Here is a 22,382-nt window from a genome sequence, read left to right on the forward strand (position 1 = left end):
AACTAAATCTACATTCTCATGGAGCAGGAATGGGCTGGACCTGTAAGAAACATCTAAAGTCCAGAAGAGTGGCTCAGAAATGCCTCCTTTTAGAGGCTAAAGCCCACTCTCATTCTCAGTGAACCATAAATAAGAGACTGCACAGGCATCAAATATACCCCAGAAAACGTATGCAAGTAAACAAACCCATTCTTGATGAAATAACTTAGCAGTGGTTTATTTATAAAAAAGCATTTAAATATGGCAAGAATGTAGCAATATGACATTTATTACTGGGGCGGGGGGGTAGTTTTTGTACAGGGGGGTCTTACCCTTGAGATAAATGCACTAAAAAAGCTTAAAGTGCCTTCTTAGTTTATTCATCAGACACAAATGTGTATGAACTCTTTTTCTCCTCCTTTCCTTAAATGCTTCTGTTGATGGAAACAGTAGAAACTGGGTGGAAATAAAGTCCCCAGTCCATTACCTTGGGTCACTAAGGAAAAGGAGGGAAATGACAGATAAAATTCTGCTGCCCTGGACCCCTCACAAGCTTAGAGGGGGAAAGTGGAGTTTCTAGAATCATTAGCACTAAAACAAATTTCCAAAGGGTTAGTTATCCTCAGTGATAAGATCAAATCATTTTTAATACCCTGAAAAATCTCTAGGGCTGTTTTAGGAATAAATAGCAGTTCAAAATTCTGGTAGAGAACAAATGGACTCATCCATAAAACAACAGAAACAAAATCAAGTGGAGCCAAATTACTGACCTTAAAATAATACGAAGTGTCCTTGACCTTGCCTACTTTTACTCTCACACCCTGACCAGGCAAAAAATGTGCTGTCTCCTAGCCTCCCTGCAATCAAACCAGAGCAACTTGCTGACAGGTAAACTCAGACCAGTGGTCTTTTCGGACTCAGAGACAAAGGGTATACATACAATAACACCTCTCTACGTCTGTGAAGGCCAAAGCTCTGGGGTTCGCAGATCCAAACATAGAATTAACAGATATTAAGCCTGAGAAGCCAGATGTGCAGCTCTCAAGGGAGATTTAAACTCCTGTTTCCATAAACTTGGGAACAACTTATAATATCTGGTTGCTTTCCATACTGTAGCAGACAGTCAACTAGAAAGAGGGCCCAAAGCAGAGAGGAGGTGGGTGAGAAATAAATACCTGATAAACACTCATGGCCATCACAGAACCAAGACAGGGCAGTGGTGCGGGAAAAGAGTGAGAAACCTTTTGAGTTACCCAGGAAAGAAGAATCCCTTTCTATAGCTTCCACTTAATAAAAATAGCCATGGAACCCTGATATAGAAAGACTAGCATGAAAAATGGTTAAAATGTAGAGGCAAGTGAAGGGACAAACCTCATCTACATGGAAAATTATCTACACAGATAAGTCAGGTGCTCTTATGCTGAAGTTTCAAACTGACAGAGACCGAGTGTTATCTGGCCTCCATGGTGATGCCTAGCCACACACCACAAACAATTTCCATTTACTCATTGTTTGACTCACTCGTGGTGACAAATGGGAAAAACCAAGTAGAGATGTGCATAATCAGCAGCATTAAGTAGGGTATTTTGGAATTTCTCACGGTGTGTTAGAAACTGCAGACACCACACTGGACAGGCAAATAAACAAGGCTTTGCAGAAACCCAGGGATGGGTGGGCCTGAATGACTCTAAGGTGGGGTTCAAACCTATTGCTTAAGAACTCAAATTTCCTTTTTAACTACTTCCTCAACTAGCTGGGTCAAATTAGCGAGGTTTACTCAGCAGTGCCTGAGCAACTCAAGACTTAGGTATCCAATGTTGTCAAGGCCTAAAAATTCAACCTCAGCTTCTGTGGGAAGAGGCAGGGTGTGTGATGGCTCTGGAGAGTAAAATCATGGGCCCAAATCTCATATCTGCATAATCTTGGACAAGATTTTTAGGCCATATCATATTATATACATTACAGATTAATTTTTACTTCACACAACTGGTGTGAAGATGATATTTTAAAAGATAAAGTTGAGCACCTGACACATAACAAGTGTTTGTTTTAAGATTCCAAATATTTGGGGGCTTCCCTGGTGGCGCAGTGGATAAGAATCCTCCTGCCAATGCAGGGGACACGGGTTCGAGCCCTGATTCAGGAAGATCCCACATGCCGCGGAGCAACTAAGCCCATGCGCCACAACTACTGAGCCTGCACTCTAGAGCCCGCAAGCCACAACTACTGAGCCCGCATGCTGCAACTACTGAAGCCCGTGCGCCTGGAACCCATGCTCCATAACAAGAGAAGCCACCGCGATGAGAAGCCAGCGCAATGCAACTAAGAGGAGCCCCGGCTCGCCGCAACTAGAGAAAGCCTGAGCACAGCAACAAAGACCCAATGCAGCCAAAAATAAATAAAAATAAAATAAATAAATTTATTAAAAAAAAAAGACTCCAAATATTTGTTCAAATGTAACCCAAATTGATTAGTAGAATAGCAGTTGGAATAGCAATATAAATGGGTGGTGAAAAATCATTTAAACAATCCTAATCTTTCTTAGTCTTTAATTCATTGATTCATTCAAGCCATCGTCACTAAGTGGCTACTATGTGCCAGGCACCATGGACCTTGGGGGTAGTTCAGGGAACAGAACAGACACGCATCGCTTCTTTTATGGAATTTATAGTCTATAATTCACATATAATATTGAAGCAGTTGATTTAGAATAATTTTTTCTGACTTAAAAAAATTAAGGTGAAATTCACATAACATAAAATGATCATTTTAAAGTGAACAATTCAGTGGCATTTGGTACATTCACAGTGTTGTGCAACCACCATTTATATCTTATCCCAAAACATTTCCATCACTCCAAAATAAAACCCTGTACCCATTAAAGAGTTTCTTCCCAGAGTAAGAGTTAATTTTAATTACTGATGTTTTCAGAGCAATCTACATCAAATTAAGTATAAGTCTGTCTTCTTAGGATAATACATACTTTGTAAAAGAGTTGCTTTTGAGACACCTGTGAATTCAAAGAAAATCGAAATCCTCTCTCAAATAAGCAGCTTATGGTTTCCCTTAGTGCACTAATTCAGCGGTTTTCAAAAGAAACGGTACTGTACTGAAGGGTGTTAGGAAATACGTGACACTGTTTTGGGGTGTCACAATGGCCAGGGGGCAGTACGGGCAAAGTAGGAGGGACTAGATATGCAAAACACCCTGTCCTGGATAGCCAGTGCCACTCTAAATTCCAATAGTGACCCCTTTGAGAAATATACTAGTTACCACATAAAGGTTTTTTAAAAGTGTCATTATCACTGCTCATTCTACCTTAACTTGCATTTCTTAGTCTTTGAACACCAATTTGGGAAATCTCTCCATACACAGAAAGATGAGAAAGGATTAATATTACTCATAATCGTGACCTAAATTTTATATCATCATTTGGCTCAAAAAATTGTAACAAGGAGGAACTACTGTGGGGCTTGGACTGTGACTGACTGAAATTGCACTTTACATTTTTACTTAGATAATGCTATGCAGCTGTGGGTCATTTGCTGGGTTTCCCCCAAAAGAACTGCCAAAAAGCAAAGTGAAATGACAATAAACAGTATTATTTGGAAATGGAGACAAGTATATTACACATTTTTACTGCCTATATTCAAACTTTAACATATGAAATGCTGGCCATTTTCTTCTTTTTTTGACAGCAAAGTACAGCACCATTCAAAAAAATAAAAATCAAAAGAATCCCTGCATTTTAAAAAACAGATACTAAAGTATTTATAGATGGAAATGAAATATCTGAGAATTCCTTCAAAATGGGTGAAAGGCAGCAGGTGGGGGTATAGGTGAAACAATGTTTGAAATGATGAAACAAGACGGGCCATGTATGTGATGGGCACATGCGAATCCCAAATGAAACCAATACGGAATTCATCCTATTATCTTCTTGTGAATTTCTTTGAAAATTCTAACAACAAAAAAATTAACAAAACAAAAAATAACGCATACATAATAAATGCGTATTTTAATAATAAAATTCACTTTATTTTTCAATTTTATCAAGTATTCCTGAAAAATCAGGGGATTAACTGATCTTTTAGAACTCCTAGGAAAGAGGTCACATAAACATTCGGCAATTCAGAAAAGTACAGCTGACCCTTGAACAACACAAGGTTTGAACTTCAAGGTCCACTTAAACGTGGATTATTTTTTTCCAGTAGTAAATACTACAGTACTGTATGATCTGAGGACGCAGAACAGCTTTATGGAGGGCCGAATGGTAAAGTTATTTTGCCTGGGCAGAGGGTCGGTGCCCCCTAACCTCACATCGTTAAAGGGCCAGTTGTATTTCAACGACTTCATTCCATGTCAGAAGGTCCTGCCAACCTTCCATGCCCATTTCTTGAACTGCAGCTACTTAAATGCTACACCTTGAAGACTCTTCAAAATCAGTGGAGTAACTGGTTTTGAAAACCGGAGGGAGACTACCTAGCAGTTGTTGAAACGGCGTGATAAAGATGTCCTTTAGGACGGGGCAAAAGGCTGTAGCAAGTGAAACTCAGGAGGCCGAAACCTGCCTGATGTCAAACAGCTGGTCCACAGTGAGGTGGAGACTCTCTGACCCCCAAACTCTCCTTAGTCACTATATCAAACCGCCCCTTAGAGAACAAATCCAATCCCACACTGGAAGTATAAAATCAGAATCCTAAGAGCGTTCCAAGACAGGCTAAATGGAAACGATCATTTAACTCCTTTTACTAAAAACAAATATACAAACTTTTAGTAGGAGCAGAGGCCCATAAAGAAGCCCAAACTGAAGAACTTCCTTAGAAAGGAAATTGCTATCACTCTATCAACAAAAGTATAACAGAAGTACATCACACCTATTATCCCTGCACATACATGGCTAAAGACCTGGCATGCTGTACATAAAAAGAAAAAATCTCTTTTTTGTCTTAAGCTTCATCCTCGTATTCAAAACCTAATGGTGTTCATGGCATTAAGAACCTAAGGATTTAAAAGTCCCTTTACTGCTTATCACCGGGAAACGCAATGTGAAAAGGCAAGTTTTCTATCATTCCTTGCTCTCAGAAACACAGGTTCAGCAGAGTGAAGGAAGAGTTTATACGATGCCAGAGGGTGGAATAACAAAACTTTCCCAATCAGCTGTTTTCTTCTTTCTTTTTGTCAGGGAAGGCTATAGGTCAACTACACAGACGCACAGGATAGTTCTACAAACACATGCAATTCTGAGACATGGCTAAGAGGCCTACTGAAAACGATAATTTGAAGAGAGTGGACTTACGTAATTGCAACATTGCTCCCATCTATAACAATGTGCTTCAAATCCGTCCTCCCTGGTTCATTTTTTAATTCCAGCTTGTAGGGCACTTTCAGAGTATCTCGAAATCTTTGAACTCCAGTAACCGAGGAATCGATATGCTCAGAAGGTCCTGCCAACCTTGCATCAGTAACTGAAGGTAACAGTTGGGGCAGCGGCATTGGTGGAGAAAGGGGTGGACAATTTGGCTTAGACTGAGGAGAGGTACAACACCTCGAGCGGTTTTCACAGGCAGACTTCATATTATTTGGAAGCAAGGGTTCTGCTTGCTGCTGCACACCATTTTCAGGAGAAACTGGAATTCTGGGCTGGTGACTTGAAGCTCCTCTTGAAACAAAATTGACAATTTCTTTGGGACTTGAAGGGGCTAGAGAGGGTAAAAGGCCATCAGTTTCAAGGTCTATATTACAAATGTAGTTCTGATTTGAACTCCAGATTTCTTGTTTCTGTTCTATTGGCACCGTTCTCAAAGTATTAATTTTGCAATTTGAGGTACATGGTTTCGATTCTACTTTGAATGGTAACTGAGAAAAATTTTCTACCATATTTTGCTGTGTGTGAGTCTGTGTTTTCTTTGGAGTGGAATCTGCTGTAAGCTCATTTATGCTGCTACAAACACCTTTATTTTTGGTTCTCTTGGTCTCTGGATACACAGTACCAGGTGGAAATTCTCTGTCTTCTTGGAATCTTTTATTTTCCTTTTCAATTTCCTCCAAGAGTAATAATGGTTCAGTAGATGGCCCATACTCCCTAATGACCTTTTCTACAATTTCTTGGGAATAGCCCATGGTTTTAAAAAAGTTTACAAGGATGTTGTATTCCATTTCCTCAGTAGTGTCTTTTACATCTGGACTTAAATTTTCGGTATCAGTAGAAGAATCAGATAGGTCAATGATTACACTTCCAGCTAATGTCTTACCATCATGTAAAAGCTCTCCCTCTTGAACATTTTCCAAAGAAAACTGTTTCTTGGTATGCCTTTCTTCAGAATCAGAAAACCTCCTTTTGTGACAAACTCTGTCTTTGGAAAGCGCCTCTTCATCTGGCGTTACACCATTTATTGGAACAAAAAGTACATCTTGTGAACTAGAAAAGACTGTGTCCATTTGTTTTGTAAGCTCAGAAACAGGAGTCCCAGCTTTATTTCTTGCCTCTTCCTGCAAAACAATTTCATCTCTGGAAATATTCAGCCCTGTGGCAGCATTCTGTGTAAACTCTGTTTGTTTAGAATCTCTAATTTCAATTACATCATCATCTCCTGTTTCAAACAGATTCTCCTCACCTTGGGTGAGTGCCAAAAGTTCTTTTTTCAAGGAAGTGGGTAAAATCAACAAGTCCATTGTGTAACTGTCTGCACGAGCTTCAACAAATTGTTTAAATTCCCTTTTTACCTCTGATTCTTTTTGGCTGTTGGGTAGGTTCTCATTATTCTCGAAGAGCTTTACAAACTGCTGAATGTGACTCCTAGCCATGACCACAGCTTCGGCACTTCCTCTGATGCCAAGAAGACCGATGTCGAGAATGCAGAGATCGGCACAGGTGTCCTGAATCAAGCTCTTCAGAAACAGGCTCTGTGCCCCAACAAAAATGCAGTGCATGGCCTTGGGGTAACATTCTCTTTCTTCTAGTTCCGGTTCACAGATTCCTTTAATATATTCCTGTAAAGAGAAAATAAGAAATTAGATCAATTTACAAAAGCTCCTTACAGCACATTACTATGTTACACATGAAATTACCAATATCAAGCTGCACAAAAGTCAAAAGCATGCTAACATCCTTGGAAAAAATACCACGTTTTAACTGAAATATTTAAAATAACAGATGTAAGTCACTTAATTGTTTTCAGAGGAACTGAAAACTTTGCATCTAAGTCTAAAAGGTAGGTATGTGTAACATTTTCAATAGTGTATCTTGCAATATGATCTTAGGAGTTTGCCCAGCTGCACAGTGGATAATGACAAGATTGGATTTATTTATGTCTATAAAGAATAAACATCTTTGCTTGCTACTAGTCATTTATTACTACTATGACATAATTAAGAGAGAAGATTTACTCCAGAACAAACCTTTACTTTTGTTTTGCTACTATTGTTTCCAGATGAAACAGACTGATTTTTTTGAAGGCATTTAATAACAAGATCAGTTTAACAAAAAAATTATTCTAGCTGGCTGGAACAATGTATATACCCTATATACTTTTACATCTGTTTTCCAAGAAAGACCAGACTATTTAAATGTAGATCTAAATATGAAGAACCACAGAATGCTGAATAGTACTGCCTTTCTCAGATATAAAGCTACGGTTTCCAGTGAAATTTGATATTGAAAGAGGCCTGAGAAAGAGGCCTGAACGAGGTAAAAAAAGGAACTGGGTTCTTAAGCAATTAGGTTGCCACTGGAGGCTGAAGTGTGAATCAAGTAAACGTGCAAAAAGCACTCACACAAACAATGGAGCATACTTGTTAATAACCTGGGCACTGGAGCCAGTTCCTAGGCTCAAATTCCAGCCATGCAACTGGTGACCTTGCTCAAGTTACCTAACCCATCTGAGCCCAGTTTCTGCGACAGTGAAAGAGAGAGAGGCCAGTGCAATCTCAGGTGTTTTGAGGAAATTCAAAGAAATAATAAATGTAAAGTTCTGACAACAGTGTCTCACACGTGCTTACTAAATAATAAACACTGTTACTTCAAATTATCAGTGAGAGCTTTCTGGACAGACATCTGTAAGAAATGAGCCTGGCGATATCTGATCTATACTTTACACTAAAATCAGAATGGCGTTATCCAAAATGGTGCTATTTTAAAAAGTTCAACCTGTGCAACCGGTTACAATGAGGCTTTACAAACTTGCACCTACTATGTACACTTGCTGTTATAATGGCCACATGTCCTCCACTAGAATTTATATACAAATGTGTACATATTCCTTGTTTACACACGAACTACAAGATTCCTACAAGGAGATGGAACACCAGAAATACAAGGAACACATCAAGGGGAAAAGCTCACCCCACGCCCTATAATAACGCTCAGTCATGAATTCTTTCCTCTCTTATGTTCTTCTGGATAAACGTGGAATATCTATGGGCTTGGTGGTATGAATGAATCCTTTGTCAAGTAAGTGGCTTGCAAATATTTTCCTCTAATCTATAGTTTGTCTTTTCATCCTCTTTTGTGACAGAAAAAGTTTTTGATTTTAAGGAAGCCCATTTATTGGTTTCTTCTTCATCAAGACTTAGGTCCCAAAGATTTCTCGTGTGTTAGCATCTAAAAGTTTTACATTTAAATCTATAATCCATTTTGAGTTCATTTTTGTTATCAAATGTGAGGCTTTGTTCGAGGTTCATTTTTTGCTTATGGATATCTAGTTGCTCTAGCATCATTTCCTGAAAAGACTATCTTTTCTCTATTGAATTGCTTTTGCCTGTTTGTCAAAAATCAGTTGGCCAAACTTGTGTGGGTCTATATCTGGGTTTCCTATTCTGTCCCATCAACTTATGAATTTATCCCTTCACCAATACCAGTCTTGACTATTATAATTATCTGATGTCATAAAATTGGACAATGATTGCTCCCACTTTATTCTTCTTCTAAAAATTATTTTTAGCTATTCTAGTTTCTTTGCCTTTCCAAATCAAATTTTAGCATAATCTTATTTAGCAATTATGTTAAACTTGCACATTGATTTGAGGACAAATGACATCTGCTGACTCTTCTGATGCATGAACATGGTATGTCTCTCCAGTTCTCCAGATCTTTGCTTTCTTTCATCACTGTTTTATAATTTTGAGTCCTATACACGTTTTATGAGGTTTACGCCCAAGTATTTCATTTTTTTTGAGCAACTGAACGTGGCACTGCATTTTAATTTTGGTTCCTATGTGTTCACTGCTAATAAATAGAAATACAATTGATTTTTGTATATTGGTCATATATCCTGTGACCCTGCTGATCATATTTCTAATTCTAGGATTTTTTTCTTCTAGATACCCTGGGATTTTCTATGCAGACAATTATGTCATTTCCTTTTTTTTTTTTCTGATCTATATGCCTCTTACTTTCTTGCCTTATTGTACTGGTAGAACTTCCAGCACTGTGCTGAAAAACAGTGGTGAGAGCTGACATGCTTGCTTTCCTTCAGTCTTTGGAGAAAACATTCAATCTTTCACCATTAAGTTAAACTTTTTGTAGATATTCTTCATCAAATTAAGGAAGTTACCCTATATTCCTACTTTTCTAGGAGCATGAACATGAAACATGAGTGTTGAAACTTGTTAAATGCCTTACTAAATCAACTGACGTAATCACGTTATGATTTCACTTCTTCAGCCTGTCAGTATGATAGATTACACTAACTGATTTTTCAATATTTAACCAGCCTTCTACCGCTGGAATAATCACCACTTGGTCATGATGTATAATTTTTTATACATTGATGGATTCTATTTGCTATATTTTGTACTGCCTTGTCTGGTTTTAGCATCGGGAAAATACTGATTACGAATGAATATAGGAGTGTTCTCTGCCCTTGTATTTTCTAGAAGAGATTGTGCAGAATTGGTGTTAACTCTTTTAAACACTTTGTAGACTTCTCCAGTGAAACAGCTTGGCTCAGCAATTTCTTTCATGAGAATTTTTTTTTTTAATATTTATTTATTTGGCTGTGCCGAGTCTCAGCTGCAGCACATAGGGTCTTTATTGTCGCACGCAGGAGCTTCATTGCGGCATGCGGAATCTAGTTTCCCCGACCAGGGATCGAACCCGGGCCCCCTGCATTGGGAGCGCAAACCACTGGACGACCAGGGAAGTCCCTTTTATGAGAATTTTATTTTATTATTTTTTAACATCTTTATTGGAGTATAACTGCTTTACAATGTTGTGTTAGTTTCTGCTGTATAACAAAGTGAACCAGCTATATGTATACATATATCCCCATATCCCCTCCCTCTTGCGTCTCCCTCCCACCCTCCCTATCCCCCACCGCCATCTAGGTGGTCACAAAACATTGAGCTGATCTCCCTGTGCTATGAGGCTGCTTCCCACTAGCTATCTATTTTACATTTGGTAGTGTATATATCTCAAAGCTACTCTCTCACTTTGTCCCAGCTTACCCTTCCCCATCCCCGTGTCCTCAAGTCCATTCCCTGCGTCTGCGTCTTTATTCCCGTCCTGCCCCTAGGTTCTTCAGAACCATTTTAAAAAAAAGATTCCATATATATGTGTTAGCATACAGTATTTGTTGTTCTCTTTCTGACTTACTTCACTCTGTATGACAGTCGCTCGGTCCATCCACCTCACTACAAATCACTCAATTTCATTTCTTTTTATGGCTGAGTAATATTCCATTGTATATATGTGCCACATCTTCTTTATCTATTCATCTGTCAATGGACACTTAGGTTGCTTCCATGTCCTGGCTATTCTAAATAGAGCTGCAATGATCATTGTGGTACATGACTCTTTTTGAATTACAGTTTTCTTAGGGTATATGCCCAGTAGTGGCACTGCTGGGTCATATGGTAGCTCTATTTTTACTTTTTTAAGGAACCTCCATACTGTTCTCCAAAGTGGCTGTATCAATCTACATGATCCTCTCCAGCATTTATTGTTTGTAGATTTTTTGATGACGGCCATTCTGACTGGTGTGAGATGATATCTCATTGTAGTTTTGATTTGCCTTTCTCTAATGATTAGTGATGCTGAACATCCTTTCATGTGTTTATTGGCCATCTGTATGTCTTCTTTGAAGAAATGTCTATTTAGGTCTTCCGCCCATTTTTGGATTGAGTTGTTTGTTTTTTTGATATTGAGGTGCATGAGCTGCTTGTATATTTTGGAGATTAATCCTTTGTCAGTTGCTTCGTTTGCAAACATTTTCTCCCACTCTGAGGGTTGCCTTTTTGTCTTGTCTATGGTTTCCTTTGCTTTGCAAAAGCTTTTAAGTTTCATTAGGTCCCATTTGTTTATTTTTGTTTTTATTTCAATTTCTCTAGGAGGTGAATCAAAAAGGATCTTGCTGTGATTTGAGAATTTTAAAATTATTAATTCAATTTCCCTAACAGCTGTAGGTCTTATTCAAACTATCTATTTCATATTGGGTAAGTTATGGTAGTCTCCACTTTTTGAGGAATTGGCTAATTTCATCTAAGTTGTCAAATTTACATGTGTAAAGTTGTAGGATTTCCTTATCTTTTTGATGTCTGCAGGGTTTGTAGTTGATATCCTGATTATTAGTAATTTACGTCTTCTTCAGTGTTGCTCAAGTTTGTCAATTTCACTGACTTTTTTTCCTAAAGAACAAGCTTGTTGTTTCATCGAGTTTATTCTTTCTGTATTTTCAACTTCACTGACCTCTGCTCTTTATTTCCTTCCCCTTGCTTACTTTGAGTTTATTTTACTCATCTTTTTCTAGTTCCTAGAGGTGAAAGCTTAGATTATTGATTTGAGACTTTTCTTCTTTTTTAATGTAATATGTGTTATAAATTTCTCTTTCAGGGGACCTCCCTGGTGGCGCAGTAGTTAGGAATCCGCCTGCCAATGCAGGGGACAGGGGTTCAATCCCTGGTCCGGGAAGACCCCACATGCCACGGAGCAACTTAGCCCGTTCGCCACAACTACTGAGCCTGCGCTTTAGAGCCCGCAAGCCACAACCACTGAGCCCGTGTGCCACAACTACTGAAGCCCATGTGCCTAGAGCCCGTGCTCTGCAACAAAGAGAAGCCACCGCAATAAGAAGCCCACGCACCAAAACGAAAAGTAGCCCCTGCTCACCGCAACTACAGAAAAGCCCATGCGCAGCAACGAAGGCCCAATGCAGCCAAAAATAAATAAATATATTTTTTAAATTTAAAAATATTTCTCTTTCATCACTGCTTTAGCTACATCTCACAAATTTTAATATATATTATTTTCATTTTCCTTCAGCTCAATGTATTTTAAAATTTCTCTTCAAATTATCTAATATTCAGAGGTCTGTTGTTGAGTTTCCAAGTATTTGGATATTTTCTTGTTATCTTTCTGTTACTGATTTCTAGTTTGATTCCTTTGTGGTCAGAGAACACACTCTATATGATTTCAGTTCTTTTGAATTTGTTGAGATTCGCTTTATGCCCAGGTTATAATCTATCATGATATACATTCCGTGGGCATTGAAAAGAATGTGTATTCTGCTGTTGCTGGGCAGAGTGTTCTATAAACATCAATTAGAACCTGGTTGGTTGGCGGTGTTGAGTTCTCTTATATCCTTGCGGATTTTCTGTCTCATGGTTCTATCAACTGTTGAGAGAAACATGTTGAAGCCTCCAACTATTACTGTAGGTATGTCAATTTCTCCTTTCAGTTCTACCAGTTTTTGTTTTAACTATTTTGCAGCTCTATTATTAGGAATATACACATTTAGCAATGTTACGTCTTTTCAGTAAATTGACCCTCTCTTTGCTCTGAAGGCTATTTTGTCTGACAGTAATATTGCCACTCCAAGCTTCCTTTTGGTTAATGTTTACACAGTATATTTTCCCCTCCTTTTAATTTTAACTTACCTGTATCATTATATTTGAAATAAGTCTCTTGAAGACAACACACAGTTTGGTTGTTTTTTTAAATCCATTCTGATAATCTCTTTCAAATTGGTGCGTTTAGACTGTTTAATTTCAATGAAAGTATCAGTAAGTTTGGATTTAAGTCTACCATTTGTTTGTTTTCTGCCTGTTCCCTATTTTTAATTCCATTTTTCCCTACCTGGCCTTCTTGTGCATTGTGCAAACATTTTTTAGTATTACAATGTAATTTATTGTATTTTTTACCGTATCTCTTTATGTAGTTTTTAAAGTAGTCATGCGATCAATTACATATTTAGTTTTCGCAGTCCACTTAAAATCAGTAGTCTATCATTTCAATAGGAATGTATAAACCTTACCACCCATACTATTCGTGTTTTTTATTTTCTGTACCTTATGATGCTTTGACATCTTGGGAGGTCTTTCAGACCTGGGGAGAGACTCGCCCGCCCAGCCAGCTAATCCCTAGGAGTTGTGGCCAGCCTGCTTACAGCATGCCTTTCGAGTACAATGCTGTGCCTCCCCGCCCCTTCTCCTTATCTAATTCACAAATCAAGTCCTGTACCAAGCCAGGACCAGGTACCAAACAACTAAGGGCATACCCTATGCCCCAGAGCTGGCAGGGATTATCCAAACTAGCCAATCCTAAACTGTTTACCCTGCTATGCCTTTCCCCTTCCTCCTGCTTCTGCCTCCTGCCAAAAACCTGATGGCCCTGCAAGGTGAGGCGTGCCCTCTTGTCTTGGGAAATGTTAAGTAATCAAACTCTTCTTTCAATGGCATTGACTTCTCCGTGCCATCACTCAGTCACCTCCATAATTTAAACTCCTGTGGGTATAAATTTTAGAACACCACCATCATATGGGTTCCTTTACCCTCAGTCTCTACCCTCCCTGCTCTCTCTTGTATGTTACAGCTATCTCATCAATTCCACGTACATACATTTGAAATCCTATCAGATGATGTCATAAATTTTACTTTCAACCCTTAACTCACTTTAAAGAACTCAACAGCAGAAAGTAATCTATTGTATTTACCCAGATGTAGTATATCATTTCTGTCTGAAGAACTTCCTTCAGCAATTCTTTTCCAGCAGGCTACTGGCAATGATTTTAGTGTTTTCTTCAACCGAGAATGCTTTATCATGCTTCATTTCACTTTCATCTCACTTGACAGAAAATTCTTGGTTAAAAGTCCTTTCCTTTCACCACTTAAATGATATTGTGTCACTTCTCTGGTCTCCATGGTTTCTGATGAGAAATCTGTACTCACTGTAGTTGCTGTTCCCTGAACTGTGTTTTTGTCTTGATACTTTCATGATTTTTAATGTGTCTTCAGTTTTCAGCAGTGTGGTTATGACATGTTTGGTGTGGAATTCTTTGAGTTTATTATGCTTGAGTTCACAGTTTCTTGAATCATTATGTTTACATCTTCTGCCAAACTTGGGAAGTCTTCAGCTATTATTTCTCCAAATATTTTTTTTAGCACCACACTTTCTCCTCTACTCACCTTGTTCAGATTAGATAACTTCCATTGTTCTATCTTCAAGTTCATTGACTACTCCGTCATCTCCATTTAAAATCTGAGTTCAGGGACTTCCCTGGTGTTCCAGTGGTAAACAATCCACCTTCCAGTGCAGCGGATTCGGGTTCGAGCCCTCGTCAGGGAACTAAGATCCCACATGCCACAGGGCAACTAAGCCCTCGCGCCACAACTACTAAGCTCGCACACCTTAACTAGAGAGCCTGCATGTTGCAAACTACAGAGCCCATGCACCACAGATACAGAGCCCACACACTCCAGAGCCTGCACGCCACAACTACAGAAGAGAAAACCTGCACTCCACAACTAGAGAGAAGCCCGTGTGCCACAACGAAGAGCCCTCACGCTGCAATGAAAGATCCTGTGTGCTGCAACTAAGACCAGACGCAGCCAAAAATTAATTAATCTTTAAAAGAATAAAAACTGAGTTCATCCAGAGAGGTGTTATTTAGGTTATTGTAGTATTCAGTTCTAACCTTTCCATTTGGTTCTTCTTTATGTCTTCTATTTCTTTGCTGAAACTTTCTCTTTTACTATTAGCTTTAAGAGTACTTGTGATTGCTTGTTGGAACATTTTTATAATACATGTCTTAAATTCTTTGTTAAATAATTCCAACACCTGTGTCATCCTGGCACTGGTGTCCACTGTTTTTTCTCATGAGATTTGGTATTTTCCTTGTTCTTCATATGCCAAGTAATTTTGTATTGTATCCATTTTGAATATTATGAGTTCTGTGTCTTGTTTAAACCCATGATGAATGTCAACATTTCTGTTCTAGCAGGTAATTGACCTAGTTAGATTCAGGTTGCAAGCTGTACCCAGTCTTCTGTGAGCTGTGGTCCCAACATCAGTTCAGTTTTTAAAGCCTCTGCAGTGCTATTTGTATCTGTCCCACATGTGCGATACCCAGTGGCCAATCTGGGACCTGGATGGTGGTTTTTCTATTGTTCTCAATAGTCTTTGTTTTGCTGATAAGGAGTAGATCCATGCACGTGTGTAGCTTGGGGATGAACCTAGGAGATCACACACAACTTTTATGGAGTCATTTTCCTGAGCTCCTCCCTCTCTGCCATCTTTCTAGTGTTTTCTGCTTCCCTGCGCTCTTTTTTTCAGTCCTCCAGTCAGAAAGACGGGGCTTTGGTTACCCCACTTTGCCTTACACTTCTGCAACTGTGCCTGGTCCATCCAAAGGACAGAGAGGGAGAGAAAGCAATGAGACTGGCCCCATCCTCCTGGAACCACAACCCCACCAATCAGAGAGGAAGGTTCTCCTCCTTCAGAATTTTGAGTCCTGCAAGCTCCCACTGCCACCATCATAGGACTGTTTGGAAACTGGTGTGCAGTGGAGTGAAGAAAAACAAAACCGATTTTTGCACAGTATTACATGCTCCATTTTCTGCCCCTTGAGTTAAACTAGAGGGCTTCTCCAGGTGCTCCTTTTGTGCCCTAGTGCCCATTTCCACTTCCAGATTAGGCTGTATTGAGTTCAGGCTGAGAGATAACAATGGAAAAAATGGTAAACTCACTACTGGTTTGGTGGTACTGTGAATTCTGGTTTTCTTTCCCAATCTGCCTGCTACTGTTTACTTTTCAGAGTCCTTAAATACCTGTTCCATGCATTCTGTCCAGGTTTTATCACTATATTCACAGGACTGGCAGGGTAGAGTCTATCTTACTCAGAACTGGAGCTGCTCCCTGCTGCCTGCTAATATGTAAATGATGCTGCCTGTTTAGCTTAAGTAAGTGTATGGCTGAATTCACAGGAGTCAAACACTGCTGACTACCATGTAGCCACTGGATAAGAAAAAGTGGATTACATCCACTCAGTGGAATGCCAGCAACAGTGAGCCAGCCTGGAAAGAAGAAGCTTTCTTCTCCAGATAACAGACTTCCAAAAAAAAATATCCTCTCAAACAACGGCTAATTCTCTAATTGATCCAAGGTAAAGGCCACTTATCAACAGATCCTGCCCAGACACAAGGCTTCCAACTGGCTTTTCAGATTTAGTACGAAACATTAAAAAAAAAAAACCCACGTCAGAAGAAAGTCTGGCAAATACGAAGACAGAAACCAATAAAGCAGAATGCAAAATAGAGAAAAACTGGAGGAAAGTAAGTAATGCAGGGTAGAAAACTTAAGCAAAATTTTAATTACTGCTTTGAAACAGATATAAGATGATAATGAATTCATAAAACAGATATCAAAATGCTAAGAAAAAAATAATTAGAATAAGAGCACTAGCAAATTACGAACATGATGGCCAAAACAGAGTCAATAGAAGAACCAAAAGACAAAGTGGACGAAATCCCTCCAAAAGTATCAGAAAAAGAAAGAAATGAGAGAAAAGAAACTTTAAACCTCCATCTAGGATATCCTAAGTCCAAATAACTGGCATTCCAAAAAGACAGAATGGCACTTAATAAAGAAATAACACAAATCATTTCCTGGAACTAAAATGCATAAGACCCCATGCATTAGTGAAAAAAGTTACATTAAATCTTGTTTGGGAGCCAGTGCACCCAGATCCCACCTTGAAAGGGTCCACAGAATATCCAAGCATGATTACTTTTCAAAGGCCCACTAGAGAAAAATCCTGTGGGCGGGGTGGGAATAGGGCACACGTAAAGGAATGATAATCAGAATGTCAAATTCTCAGTAGCAAGTCTGGATAGTCAGGGAAAACAGGGTAGCAATGCATTCAAAATGCTAAGGGAAAATGATCTTCAATCTATAATTCTATAACATCCACATTACATACCAAATATAAAGCAGAATAAAGACACTTCTAGCATGCCAAAGGCTGAGAAAATTACTCCCATGGATTCTTTTCTTGAGAAACTATTTTAAGATGAAGGCCACCAAAAATATGAGAGATAAAGTAATTAGTAAATTCCATCCAAGAGTGGCAAACAGGAGTCCACAGATTTTAGCCATGCGGCAGATAAGCTGAGCAACCAGCTGACTGGAGGAGGGAAGAGGACTCCAGGGGTGTTCTCCCAGAAAAAGAGGCTTAAAGAATAGTTAAGATATAAAGAAATATTTATATCTTAAGATGTAAAGGAATATTTGTAAAATATTAGGGATGTTTAAAGCAAATTTCATAAGTAGGTAAGAAAAGGGCAGATAAAAATCCCAGGAAAAATTAAAAGCTATACCAGAAAGGGAACATAATGTAATATAATAAAGTACTTGGCCTTGCAACAAGTAGTATTTATATGTCATAATTATATAAACCTGTTTCTTGCTTTAACTAAAAAAACCAAAAACCAAAAAACTATGTTGGTGTCTTAGTCTGTTTGGGCTACTGTAACAAAATGCCATACTGAGTGGCTTATAAACAACAGATATTTCTTTCAGCTCTGGAGGCTCGAAGTCCAAAATCAGAGTGACAGCACGGTCGGGTGAGGGCCCTCTTCCAGACTGTGGACTTCTTGTTGTGTCCTCACATGGTGGAAGGGGCAATGGAGCTCTCTCAAGCCTCTTTTCTAAGGGTATTAATCTCATCCATGGGGGTTCTGTCCTCATGACCTAATCACCCCCCAAAGGCCCCATTCTCCTAATACCACCACATTGGGCATGAGGATTTCAACATTCATTAATTTTGAGGAGACACAAATATCCAGACCATAGCAATTGAGAAAATGGGCCTAGTTTTTGCCTCATCATTTATCGTAAAGAAAGTGCATAATGCCGAATATTGATAAGAAATAGCAGTATATTATTTATAATTATTTAGGTAAACATCAGAACAAACAGCTAAAAACAATGCGAAGTAGTTACCTTCAGGAAGCTAGGGTGGGGTAGAAGCAAAGGGACTGCTATTCTTAATAAAAACTCTAGTACTTGATTTGTTTTAACCATGTGCATATATTATTTTATTACATTCCCTACTTCCTAATTTTAATAAAAAAGTTTAAAAGTGGATGCATAACATGCTGTGATGCTGTATGACAAGATTACAGAGGGCCTCAGGAGAGCTCCTATTGTGTAAGCACTAGGAAGACTGGCAGAGAAGTGCCCAATACAAGCACAGCTGTCTGACATTATCCCCCAAGTAACCAAAACTATTAATGCAAGAATAACTGCATAGATTTGAGGAAGAGCTGTGCTAGGAGCTTGTTATAGCTTCACATACCCAAAACTCCTTTTTGTGTGTCCCCTAAGAGGAATGAGTAATTATCCCTTGAGATTCAGATTCAATTTTTTCATTAACAATTTACTCTTGGGAAATTACTAATAGCAACAATTGATTTCTATACTCCAGTTCAGGAGTGAGCAATAAAGTATACAGGCGTACAGTGTTACAAAAATGTCTGGCCATCAGTTGTATTGGAAAGAAAGATTCTGTGGATCTAAGTAGTCATCATTTGCATTTGGCTGGATTTGGTACCTGAACATTTGAATGTTAGTCAAAATTGTTTCCCCTCCATCCTGCAGCATTCATATATTGTTTTACTTTACTCAGGATTTTAAGAAAAAAGGGGGGGCATATAATATACACAACAGTAACTTCCCTTTCGTATGGCAAAATGAATTTCTGTTATTCTACTTTCTACAAATTCAGCTCTTCTCAACTATATAACAATTCACGAATCAGAGAGAAGCTCCTGGCAACCCCTGCCATTCAGAACATAGCTAAAACCAGAAAGGATCAAAGTGGCTATTCAAGAGTCTGCAGGTTTGACCTGGGAAAAGGGTTCTTGGCACCACTCTTCACTATCTACCACCTCTTATTTATGGGCACACACTTCAGGGACTTTATCAGATTGTCTCCCAGATTGCACATGGTTTGAAGCAGCTGAATGAAAATATAAAAGGAACAGCATAGGGTGCTACCTGCAGAGCACGGAACAGCAAATGATAATTGACAGCACAGGTGCAAAAATAAGGAAGACATAATGGTTAAAAAACATAGCAACTTGAGATCATCTATCATGAGCGTAGAACTGACACGCTCTGGCAGCTGCCAGGAGCATAACTGCACCCTGGCACAAATATAACCGAAGATACTCAAGTCCACCACAAATCAAGGAGAAGGGAGAAACTACAAAGGCAAGGAGGCTCCTAATACATTACAGATAGATTTCTAAAACTGTTCGGACCAGTAGTTCTCTGCTTTGGCTGCACACTTCAGGATTCTAAAGATTTCTTATAACTTAAGATACTCTGGCGTAAATGGCGATATGTTATCTCTAAGAGAAAAGGAAGTAGGAGAATTAATATGATTTTTAGACTTTGACATATGAGTCCTACAGAGCGTACATAAATTAGAAGCACCATAGTGCCTTAGATAAAACAAACTTTTAATATCATTACCTACATATCTGTAACAGGTCCATTTTAACCTATTAAGATAACATGTCTCTATCTGGTCACCTACATTAATAATATCACTATAAAATAAAAATAACCATTTTAGTCATTTTTCCAATGCATTTCCAACATTTGCTTTCTGTTCCATCTTTCTCCTCAATCTTATTTCCAAAATGCCGACCGAGTTCTTCCCCAGGAGGAGCACCTTAACTGCCCCACAGGGACTTCCCTGTATGCTCACTCTGAGTCTACTTCTGGAGACAGACCAGGGGCCACACTCTGCCCTAGACCTCATCCCCATTACATCTGTAAATCTCTGAAATTCTACAGCTTCCAAAACTTTCAGCTCTCCTGAGCAACTTATCTTCACTCTTACACACTCAAATAATGTCTTCAGGTCCCCAACCTCATTTCTGTCAATTTTCTCACTCTTCGTAAAAGATGTTATTTTACCAGAGCCTGGAGGCCAACAGATATGAATTCCTTTGACTGCCTCTCTGTTTTCATCTAAAAATTCTACCTTTCACAAATTCTTCTCCTTGCTTCTGCTTCAAAGCCATGCCATTTTCCCAGACCTTGATTCATCCCTCCCCCTTTAGCCACCTACCCCGCCCCTCTGTCTACAAACATGCGTGAGCCTTCCTGATCCCCCAGAACACTTCCCTCAGCCCGACTGCCTATGCATGCAACCACTCGGTCTTTTCATCTTCACACTTTTTGAAAAAGTAGCCTAAAGCCCTTTCCCTGTCAACCCCTTGAAATCTGGATTCTGCCCCCACTCAAGCTGAAACCACTTTCCTGAATGACAACTAATGCCAAACCCAAAGGCCCTTTTCTCTGTACTCTCCTACTTGGGCTCTCTACTTACTTGGTAGGTGGCACGATATCTACCGTTGACCAACTTCTTGACAAGTTCTTTCCCTTCCACACTTCTAAGATACCACTAGCTGTCCTTACTTCCTATCTTTCTGACTATCCTCCCAAATCCTTTGCTGCCTTTTCCTACTGTACATTAAATGCAGATATTCCGTGAGGTTCTGTCTTGGTCCTCTCCCTCAATTATACTCTAATAGGCTTTTCAAGTTCCAACCGTAACTTTTATTTCTCTGATGGTAACTCCAAATGTCCACCTCTAGCCTTTAATACTGTTGGGCTGCAGACTATCCCCTGGGCATTTCTACCTATCCCACAAGTGCCTCAAACTTTACAGGTCTGAATCAGAGCTCTCAGCTCTCCTCCACTCCACCTTTGGTCCAAGTTCCTTTCTATGAAACGTAGATGCCTAGATTCAAAGCTTTCTTTCCTCCTCCTTCACGTGCAATCCTTCACAAACCTAGTTGCATGTGAACACTACAACCAACACTAACCTCTTCTTTCTGTCACCAGTCTTGTCCCACTCCACTGCCTTGTAACAGCATAAAAGCTATGCCTGAAAACACACCCTTCACCTCCTTCCTCAAATACTTTCTAAAGCTCCTCACTGCGAAGGATTAATGTTCAAGATCCTCAGAATTATACTGAAAGTCTTTGTTGGTTTGGATTTCAGCATGTTTCCTTATTTTTGGAGCCTAATTTAACCCTTCCTTCAAGAACTGGCAAAAATGGGGTGGGAGGATGTTAATCTGTTTTCTACACACAACAGTATCTTATTATTTAAACAACAGCATTTATCATAACTCTACTAGACAGTGTGGGTACTGGCCTTGGTTTTAACCAGAGGTGTTTCTGCTCTTCCTGGGGGAACTAGCAATGTCAGGACACAATTCTGGTTGTCACAACTGAAGAGGTGCTCCTGGCACCTTGGGGGTAGAGGCCAGAGATGCTGCTAAACATCCTGCAGCGTACATTACAACCCCCTACAACCAAAGTATTAGCTGACCAAAATGTCAATAGTGCCACTGTTGAGAAAACCTGAAATCAATCAATAAATGTCTAACAAATACATGTCAAAACAGGAATTAGGAAGTTTGGGAACACAGGCTGACATCCAGCCTAGTAGTAGCAATGATGTGCGTAACATTGTTTAAGAGAGAGTGTGGCCAAATGACAAAAAAGTTGGGGAGGATGTTCATTTTAATAGATTGCATAACATTAAGAAAAATTATCAAACACTTCTAAATATGGCAAAAGGACGGCCTCTCAATCACAACGGAGCACTCTCTTTCGCCCACCCAAAGATGATTTACTTCTCTGGGAAATGTACCTTTGTCTTACACACCATTTATTATTGATTAGGGCCCAGACTGTGATGCTACATGTCAAAATGCAGATTTCTGTCCAGCAGAGATGCCAATTATCTCCATCTGGTAGAAATGGTTATAACTTCACTGCTTTGTAAGATATTAGCCAGTATATATCTACAAGCAATTCTATTCCATCATTTCTTTTTTTTGGGTACAGATACTCAGAGCCTCAAATAATCAGATCCTCAAAAGCTCTTTGAAACACCTTTCCATCCCTTTTGGTTCCCTCATTTATGAGATACCTGACTGTCTGAAAGTCATGTTTATAACTTTTAAAATAAATTTTCACTTTGGCAGTCTTGTAGGACCAATGGAGATGTCCAAGTGAGCTCACCTGCTTGGAGCTATTAAACTGAGTGGCCCAAGAAGGGTACCTCATTGGCTCTGGGAGCCCAGGTTTACCTAATTTGGGC

At 39.2% G+C, this 22,382-nt stretch overlaps 1 protein-coding gene across 1 annotated transcript in view; it reads right to left on the minus strand.

Moving 5' to 3' along the window:
• The window catches only part of N4BP1 (NEDD4 binding protein 1), a 47,875-nt gene that overhangs the window by 14,446 nt on the left and 11,047 nt on the right, over positions 1–22,382 (minus strand). Inside the window, exon 2 of the mRNA XM_032612426.1 lies at positions 5,279–6,972. Coding sequence (XP_032468317.1) covers positions 5,279–6,972 — 1,694 coding nt within the window. The remainder of the gene's footprint in view (positions 1–5,278; positions 6,973–22,382) is intronic.

Source organism: Phocoena sinus, chromosome 19 (assembly GCF_008692025.1).
Source record: "Phocoena sinus isolate mPhoSin1 chromosome 19, mPhoSin1.pri, whole genome shotgun sequence".
NCBI classification, from domain to species: Eukaryota; Metazoa; Chordata; class Mammalia; order Artiodactyla; family Phocoenidae; genus Phocoena; species Phocoena sinus.